This window comes from Numida meleagris, chromosome 26, assembly GCF_002078875.1.
Source record: "Numida meleagris isolate 19003 breed g44 Domestic line chromosome 26, NumMel1.0, whole genome shotgun sequence".
Taxonomy (NCBI): domain Eukaryota; kingdom Metazoa; phylum Chordata; class Aves; order Galliformes; family Numididae; genus Numida; species Numida meleagris.
Window position 1 is genome coordinate 4,265,389 of NC_034434.1, and position 8,810 is coordinate 4,274,198.

The 8,810-nt window shown below is 50.8% G+C and overlaps 1 protein-coding gene across 3 annotated transcripts; it reads left to right on the forward strand.

The window, feature by feature from the left end:
• Positions 12-8,730, forward strand: TTC25 (tetratricopeptide repeat domain 25). Of its 3 annotated transcripts, none has more exons than XM_021377814.1 (12): positions 12-172; positions 304-435; positions 773-926; positions 2,864-2,925; positions 3,684-3,840; positions 4,278-4,502; positions 4,794-5,001; positions 5,807-5,893; positions 6,102-6,298; positions 6,475-6,575; positions 7,408-7,486; positions 8,334-8,730. In XM_021377814.1, exons 1-12 carry the CDS (start codon positions 65-67, stop codon positions 8,699-8,701), a joined length of 1,878 nt encoding a protein of 625 aa, XP_021233489.1. In that variant the 5' UTR covers positions 12-64; the 3' UTR covers positions 8,702-8,730. The 3 variants fall into 3 exon arrangements, with proteins under 3 accessions (XP_021233489.1, XP_021233490.1, XP_021233491.1); XM_021377815.1 differs by having other exon boundaries at positions 31-172; positions 773-975; XM_021377816.1 differs by having other exon boundaries at positions 34-141; positions 773-975.

The following is an 8,810-nucleotide window of genomic DNA, read 5'->3' on the forward strand; positions in this document are numbered from 1 at the left end:
GTGCAGTGCCGGAAGTGGCGCGGTTGCCCAGCAGCCGTTGCCAAGCGACAGCGTCGGGCGCGCCATGGCGGAGGGCTCCGCGCCGGCCGGCACTTTCCCGGGCTTCATGACCGAGGGCACGCTGCTGTACCGGCGGGGCGAGTATGGCAAGGCCCTGGCCTGCTTCAACAACGTGAGGGCCCGGGCGGGGGCCGTGGCCTTGGGGGGAGGTGAAATTGGGGGTTATAGCCTCATCCATCACCCAGATCCGCGTGTGTGTGCGTTACCGGGCCCTGCACGGGGACACTGTGCTCTTCCTTCCAGGCGCTGCAGCTGAGAGCAGGGGACAAGCACTGCCTCGTCGCCCGCTCACAGTGTTACCTGAAGCTCGGAGACATGGAGAATTCCCTGAAGGATGCCGAAGCTTCTCTCAAAGATGACAAAACGTTCTCTGAGGTAAATAGCGCGGAGCTGTAGGGCCTGGGGCAGCCCAGCACAGCTCTTGTCTGTGGGGAGCCAGGTGCGATGATCCTTACAGAACCAGAACCCTTCAAGTGTGGGATGCTCTGTGATAACAGATAACTGGCAGACAAATCACATCACGCTGTGCTCCTCTTCGGTGCTTCCGGAGAGCTGGAAGCACTCAGTCCCCTGAGGAAGAGTTCCAGGATTGGATTTCACTGTATGCAAACTTGACTGTATGCGTAGGGCTTTCACTTCTGCCTGGGAGAGGATTGGTTGGAGACTCTGAAGCATAGTTTGTTGGTTTTTTCGCCTTCAAATGTCTTTTCAGGGCCTTTACCAAAAAGCTGAGACGTTATATACCATGGGTGACTTTGAATTTGCACTGGTGTTCTATCACCGAGGCTGCGAACTACGCCCAGAGCTCCAGAAGTTCAGGCTGGGCATCCAGAAATCCCACGAGGCGATCATCAACTGCATTGGAAGTAAGAAGTTCCCTTTCCTGGTGCCTGCAGGAACAGCTGAAGCTGCCAGGTGTTCTATCATCAGCTGCATATAGGTGATGGCTGTTATCTCGACATGTTTCCTAAGGGCCTAGGAACAGCAGAATTTCTGTGCTTCTGGATTCACGAGCTCCATAGCCGTTCTTAGATGAAACCAAGAAGCACCAAAAAGAGCACATCCCCATTCTTATCTCTTCCTTTTTTTTTTTTTTTCTTTTTTGGGAATGCTTATTCACCTACAACGTCTAATAACTTCAGTTATGGAAGTGAACTGGGACCCCAGCACTTATATTTCTATAGTCACCATGAAAATGTCCTAAATAATACAGAACAAAGCAGCACACCTGCTTATGGCCCTACCGATTACAGAATCCATTCTGAGATCTTTACTGTGGCGTTAAAAGTTTGTAGTGAAATCTGCCCAGCTACCTGAGACTGGCCTTCCCGAGATCCTGATTTTCCTCCAGTTTACATTGCATAAGAGCAGTGAAACTGTTGACTATTGCAACGGAGCATTGCTTTCATAATTTCTGGCATAAATCAGAGAACTGAATCCTGCAAGAGACAGGAAAGGCCAAGGACCTGGTGATGTTCAAAACAAACGGAAAACTTTTCGCTTATTTTTTCTCCTAGCAGTGCTCTCACACGCAGGCAAGCATGGCCAACACCTGCACCCAGTCCCAGGCACACAGACGCACTCATCTGGGGCTGGCTCCATGGTTGAGTGGCTTATCACGTGCAAAGAGCAACGTGTGCACAGCTTGCAAGGCTGCTGCAGAACCTGCTGGGACAGTCAGAAACTGCTCAGGTGGATCCTCCAGCAGCCTGTCCTGTCACAGAGCCAGGACACACCCTGCCTGCACGCCCCACACAGGCCTCGATCCCACAGATAACGTAGCTACCTCGCCTTGAAATCACTGTCAGAATTTCAGCCCACCTCCAGTACCACAGATTGGCTTCGTGTCCCAGCTGCGTGAAAGCCTGCAGCTCCTCCATATGTGACACTCATTTAAAAAGGCAGATAGAGCAATTTTGCAGATCTGGTTTGCTTTCCTCTGTTACTGCTGCTTTCTTAGTTCAATGCAAACACCAGCACACCCTTGGTGGAAACGCTTGTCATGCTTGACGTGCAGAGCTGAATGCTTTAAATGCCTTCAAGCATCTGGACTGTATGCAAATGAACAGAATAAAAACCAAGACGTGTTCTAAACATTGGGTAGCTCCTTGATGCAGGGGAAAAGAAGCAAGGAAATATGTTAGCATTAGCTCTAGGTGTTTGCTAAGTGTATACACATTAACGGGGCACATCCCCAACACCACTTCACTGAGTCTGCATGGCAGACCTGCACTGTGAGCATTCTCACACGGCTGATCTTGGCCCACTTACCTTGCTGGATGAAATTCTTCCACAGCAGCATTTGAAGCTGCTTCCTTCCTTCTGACCAGGCCAAAACAAAGAGCTGCTTTTCACCCGTCCCTTCACTGCTAGAGTGTACTCTGAATAGCAGAAGTGAGAATAAAACAGGAGTTCATGTTGGTGCATAAAAACTTCAAAGTAGTTCTCTGGGTTGCTGGAGGTTACCACGTTTGTAAGCTTTCCTTCCATTTTAAGATTCCCTTTTATTTCCTTTCTCTGCATGTGGGATATAGCACTTCTCTGCAGGAAACCTGATCTGTGGTGGGAGCCCTCTGGTACTCTGTGAAAATAATAATTTCAATTGAAAGAAGAGCTATGTCTGTGAGCTGTAATTCCTGCTTAAACAACTACCAACATCCACATATTTCATATGAAAGAATTACTGGAAATCTCTATTTGTAACAGGACATTTTCAGCTTAGCACATTTACAGTCATTCTGAATTCTAAAGCTTCTCTACGGCAGTTCATGAGCACTAACAAATATGTTCTCTGTATTTGCAGGTCCATCCTCAGTTAAACTGGAGAACAAAAAGGATCTCTGCTTTGTAAGCCGGCAGGCAGAGGTACAGTGTGAAGAGCTCTTCATTTAGAAGCTAACTAGAGCCATTATAATGCTGTTATGCTCTGAAACAGGCACAGAGGATCAGTAGTTTCTGCAGCAACGTGGATGGGGACGTGGCTGCTCTGGGGAAGCTCATCCTGAGCATATGAAGCAAATTAATCCATTATGAGGATTTTTACACACCTGCCTTCAATGCCGTTGTGGCTCAAGCCACACAAAATAGAAAGGAGAAGGCAGAAGGGCAGGGAAGAGCAACCAAGGGGAAACAGAGCCCCGTTTGAAAATCCTCTCGCAGCCTGACCGGTGTTCCTAGTGGGTGTTGCTGACCACCCATCAAAGGGTAATGAGTAACAGCACTGAGGTCAGAGCCAGAGTACGCTTACCCACAGTGTTTACTTTGGTCTTACCTGCTGTTTGAGGTTCCCATTTCTGATAATGGTCACTTTCTCGATTGCTTAATTTCGGGCTGCTCCACTGAAGCAGTGCCTTGCTCCTCTGAGATGCCACGCCACGTTTCCCTTTGAAGGCGGTGCAGTGAAAGCTCATTGCTTTCTTTCGGCTGGAATGATGGGTAGCTTGTGGTAAAAATAATTTGCACACAGGAGCCTAAAAGCTCTTTGTGAGACACCGACTTCTTCCTTTACTTAAAGTAACTTGACCTACATGGAGGCTCAGCTGTTCTGGAAGCCAAGCCTTCCTGATAATTCCAGTGTTCCCCAGCAATCTTGCCAAACTTAATTTATTTTTTTCTTGCTGTAGAGCAAAAAAGCAGATCAGAAACTCCAAATCAAACTGACCAAGGATCAAAAGGGCACAAAGAAACAAGAGCCCACGAGGAGTCAAAAAACAGAGCGGCAGCTCCTTGGAGAGCTCTACGCTGACAAGGCCTACCTGGAAAAGCTGCTCAAGGATGAAGGTCTTTCTCCATTGTATTCATTTAAATGTTCCTTCTAAGCAGGATCTTCTTTCCATCTTTTATATTACTACTACTCGTATTTGTCTCAGAGTTCACGTAGCCCGTAGTTTGCAGTGTTTGAGAGAGGCAGGTGTCCGAAGAGTTCAGGTGTCTTTGGAGCCAGACCCAACATTCACAGCAATCTGTGACCGTGTTTCCAGCCCCCATTAACCGTGCTGCCTCTTTGGCTGCGGGAGCTGGGAGCGCAGCAGCTTCAGCTCACGAGGAGGATTCCCTGTAACTTCTCTCCCAGTCACATCCGTTCTGAGGAGCATTAAATGCCTTAATTCCCAGTGCTCTCTCTGTCAGAGCAGAACATTCACAGGCAGCCCAATGAACTGAAGCTTCACCTGTTGTACGCACTGATGCTCTCCTCGGTTCTGCCGTCCTATTTTCAGATTTGATGAAGAGCATCACAAGGCAGGGGATCAAAGTGGAGGACATGGTTCTGGGTGGCATTGCCTACCTGGACACGCGCGCTGAGTTCTGGCGGCAGCAGAAGCCCATCTACGCCCGTGTGAGGGAGCGCAAGCTCAGGCAGCAGAAGTGGGTCCGAGAGAAGAAACCAAAACCAGCCGAGGTGGCCAGATACATCGTGAAGAGTATGGAGGACATCGACATGTGTACGTGTCCTGGCTGGAAACAGTAAGAAAGCAATGACTGGCACTTGTAATTATTTGCTGTAGCAAATGCAGACCAGAACTACAGAAGCAGCACAAGCGTTAACAAACAGCAGCAGGTAGCTCTTGGAAGTAGACTGTAGGCTGAATGAAGGACTGTAGGATATGCCTGGGGAGTTTGGAGGTCTAGCCCGTCCCGGGCTTTCTCTGAGGCTTACATAACTGCACTTGGCCTTACCTCCCCAGTATCGCTGTGCCTGCACAGCAGCACTAAGCTTCCCTCTTTCTCTCTAGTGCTGACTGGCGAATCCCCCGAAGAAAGCTGCAAGAAAGCAGAGCGTGTGCTGAAAAGAATACAAGGATGGTCAGAGGATGAAGTTCCCAACAAGAATGAGCTGATTGGGAGCCTCCACAGCTGCATTGGGAATGCTCAGTTTGAGATGGGGCAGATGGAGGCAGCCCTGAAAAGCCACAAAATGGATCTGGAGTTTGCCAGGCAGAAGTAAGTGCTGAGTTCAGATGGAGGAGGACGAGATGCAGCCTGCAGAGGAAAGTGCCTCTGTGTTTTAGCATCTGGGAGCGTTGTAGTTGGCACCTCGAGATTTAATGCATTCGGGCTCTGTCCACACACAAGGGTCCCCGGTGACTTGACTTATCTTCACTACTTCAAAAATAAGTGACTTTTTAAAGGCTCCAGCACACGTGGCATATCAAAATGTGTGCTGAAGCACAGCAGAGGAGAACTCAAGTCCCAGACTCAGCACTGCAGCCCCACCGTGCTTCCCCCTCGGGAAGGTCGGAGCCAGGGCAGCAGCGAGCAGCAATGCGAGGCGTTGCGTTACTTTTGGAAACCCGTGGAGGTTTCCCCTGCGGGGCAGGACGCAGCCGCTGCCGGGGAGCACTCGCCCTCTGGTGGCTGCTCACGGCCAGCGTAGCAAACAACGCCGCATTGCTTCTCTCCTTTCATCAGCTTTTTCATTTGCAAGACACAGATAGTCAAGGCAGGCTTCCCATGGGAAACTGAGGCAAAGAAAAGGCTGCCATGAGGGCTCCCAGATTTACACACCAAGGAATGGAACACAAAAGTAAGGCAGCTTCCCCTGTCTTACAGGGTGGTAGCCACAATGGCTGTAGATGAAAACAAACATTTACTTTGGCTTTATGACTTCCAGGCTGACACTGGTGCTTTACTTCCCATTGCTTCCCTTTATGTTATGCTGAGCACTAAAGAACATACGCAGGGTTGAAGAGCAGACTGTCAGGATCAAGGCTATTTCAACCACTGCAACTCTTCCCTTCCTACGCAGCAATCTCCCAGACGTCACGTCCAGAGCCCTCGACAACATTGGCAGAGTTTATGCCAGGATGGGCAAATTCCAGCAAGCGATCGACGCGTACGTAAGATCAGAAATGGGGAGGGCACACAGCTGTGCTTTCACTTAGATAGATTCCGTCTTCTCAGTTTGTTCTGCTAGCAAGAGAGCTGTAAGTTTTTTCTTAACAACAACTGGAACTCTTTGTTTATAGATTCAGTGATTGAAATGATAACCGCACATGGGTGAGGTCCAGTAAAAGTCTGTCTTTCTTACTCTCTGCTTGAAGCTGGGAGGAGAAAATTCCAATGGCAAAATCCAGCCTGGAGAAGACCTGGCTGTTCCATGAGATCGGCCGATGTTACCTCGAGCTCGGCAAAGCTGAAGAAGCTCAAAACTATGGAGAGAAGTCCCTGCAGTCAGCGCTTGAGGAAGGAGATGCTGAGTGGCAGCTCCACGCGAGCGTGCTGGTAGCACAGGCACAAGGTACCGACGTCGCCGTGCGTTTTGCTTGAAGGGTGGAAGCTGCCTGTTTGGCAGCTCAGTGAAAACACCCAACGTGGCCGCTCGGGTTAAGGTCTCTCTCAGGAGACTTGCTTGGTTACCAGCTGTTGTTCTCTTAATCTTGGGTTACAATGGGTGTTTGCATTTGTTTGTTACAGAAAAATTAAAGGATTACCAGTCTGCAATTATGAACTTTGAAAAAGCACTAGAGAAGGCAAAGCTTGTTCACAGCGACGCTGCTCAGAAGGCCATCACTGCTGTAAGTGGCTCATGCAAGGTGGGGAGAGGCTGTAAGGAACCTGTCCTGCTGTCTGACATCCTGCAAACAGACAGCATCCCTACGTAACCAAGCAGTGTGCTCAGAGGGGGAAGTGCAGCTTCTGAAGCACTTTACATGTTAAATGTTATGAAGTCTCCTGGCTTGGAACATCTACTCCCAGGTTGTGAACCAGTGCAATATCTGGAAGGGTGAAGCCCTGGCCCTGTTTAGGTCGAGTTGAAATTTTCTTTTGTCCTCCCTGGGGCAAGAGATTCACACGCAGAATGCAGCGATGCGTTCTCTGCACACAGGTTGGAATGCAGGGCTGACCACAGCTTACCCCGTGCTGGCCTCTCCCTAACCCAGAGGAACCGGCGTGGAACCAACCGGATCCCGTAGGGAATGGCCCAAGGGCAAAGCAGCCCGAGTGTGAGGGCAGCCCGAGTGTGAGGGCAGCCCGAGTGTGAGGGCAGCTTGCCTCCCCCTGCCCCGGCAGCGCGTTGTGAGGGGTCCTCTGACCCCACTCACCTTGCCAGGGAATGGGCACAGCATGAACACAGACCTATTTTGGGTGTTCAAAGCTGAAGCGGAGCCTGTTCTCCTGCCAGAAGGAAACAGCAGCTCTGGAATCAGAGCTGTGATGGAATCTCACACATTTGGTGTGGGATGCTAACAGCTGGCATCGCTGCAGGCAGAGATGAGTGTGCTGGCGCAGAGAGTGAAGGTAGGAAGGGAGCAAGCAGTGACAGCAGAGGTCCAAGGAAAACGGGAGCAATTTGGATGTGTGGCTGTGTGCTTAGTGCCTTCACCAAGAAGCTGTGTCACTTTTCAGGCCTTAGATGATGTGAGCAGAAGCTTCATCGAAGACCTGAAAGCAAGAGAAAGAGAAATGAAAGTTCACGCTCTCAAAGGTAATTGTCATCTAGAATTCTGCGCCACATAAACGAGAGAACTGCCCACTTCCCTTTTCTGGGATGGGAATGGAGCACTCTGTTCCCAGGTAGCAAGCAGCCATGTTTCTGGGCCCCGTGCATCCTTTGTGCAAGCAGAAATTCATTTTGGTGGGATCCCATAGCACATATAAAATCCATAGCTTCTTTTTTTTGGACAGTGAGGCTTTGATCCTCAGGATAAACGTCAAGGAGCCCAGCTGCACTTCTCAGCTGCTTTTGGTAACGCGGAAGGCAGCTCCAGTGCCAAGAATGCAAAATGGTGGGCGCAGTCAGGAGCAAAACAGTGTCAAAACGTGACTGTAAAAATGGCTGCGAATAAAGGAGACCATAGTGCAGAGGCCTTCAGAAAATCGGCAGCATTCTAGAATGCACATAGTACAAAAAAGCACCGATTTTCCATCACCACCTAAATGACAACGCTGCTGAGCACCCGCAGCACGAAGCAGGACGGGGCGGATCCGTGGCAGGGAGGTTCTGCTCCTCATCCAAACCCGCGCGTCCTTCCCAGAGCGAAACCAGCAGCGGGTCCTGCTCGGCCGCAGAGCTGACCGGGGCCGCGATTCCCGCAGCTCCGCTCCCGGCTCTGCCCGAGGCCGCCCCGGAGCCGCACGGAGCTGTGCGGGAGGTGGCAGCACCGCCCCGCGCTCACGCACCCGGGGCCCATCGGGGCGGCCCTGAGCGGGAGCACGGATCCGCGCGAGATGGGAAGCGGCGGTGACGGAGGCCCCGAGCCTCTCCGTCCTCCTGCCCCGCTGGTTGCTCAGTGCTGGAACTTGCTCTAAGATTTCATTCCTCCTCCTCACAGACCACGATCTGAGCAGTGAAAACGCAGAAGATGACAACTCGGAGGACACAGAGAGACAGGAAAGCGAGCAAAGCCCAGAGAACCAGACGGGTGAAAAAGAAGGTGCCGAGAGAGAGAAGGAACAAGGAAACGATGGAGCAGAGCTAAATGAACAAGATGAAAAAGAGAACGAGGGTAAAGAAGAGAGGAGCAAACAGGAGGAAGAGGGGAGCGAAAGAAAGGAAGAAGGGAACGAAAGAGAAGAGGGGAACAAAATAAAGGAAGAGGGAAACGAAAAAGAGGGAAACGAAAGAGAAGAGGGGAACGAAATAGAGGAAGAAGAAATAGGAGACGATGAAAAAAAGCAGTTTGATTTCCTGAGCGGTTAGAATAAAGCCGTTTAGCGCCTTTGCTTTCACACGGGAGCCGCTCCCCCTCCCGTCGCTGCCGCAGCTCCGCAGCACCCCGGGGCACAAGGGGCGCACCCCGGGGCCGGGC

Bases quoted from the DNA above. Each gene is read 5' to 3' on its own strand.
- TTC25 (XM_021377814.1), top strand. From the start codon at position 65: ATGGCGGAGGGCTCCGCGCCGGCCGGCACTTTCCCGGGCTTCATGACC. The intron at 4,503-4,793 runs GTACGTGTCCTG...CTTTCTCTCTAG, and splicing joins TATGGAGGACATCGACATGT to TGCTGACTGGCGAATCCCCC. The intron at 7,487-8,333 runs GTAATTGTCATC...TCCTCCTCACAG, and splicing joins GAAAGTTCACGCTCTCAAAG to ACCACGATCTGAGCAGTGAA.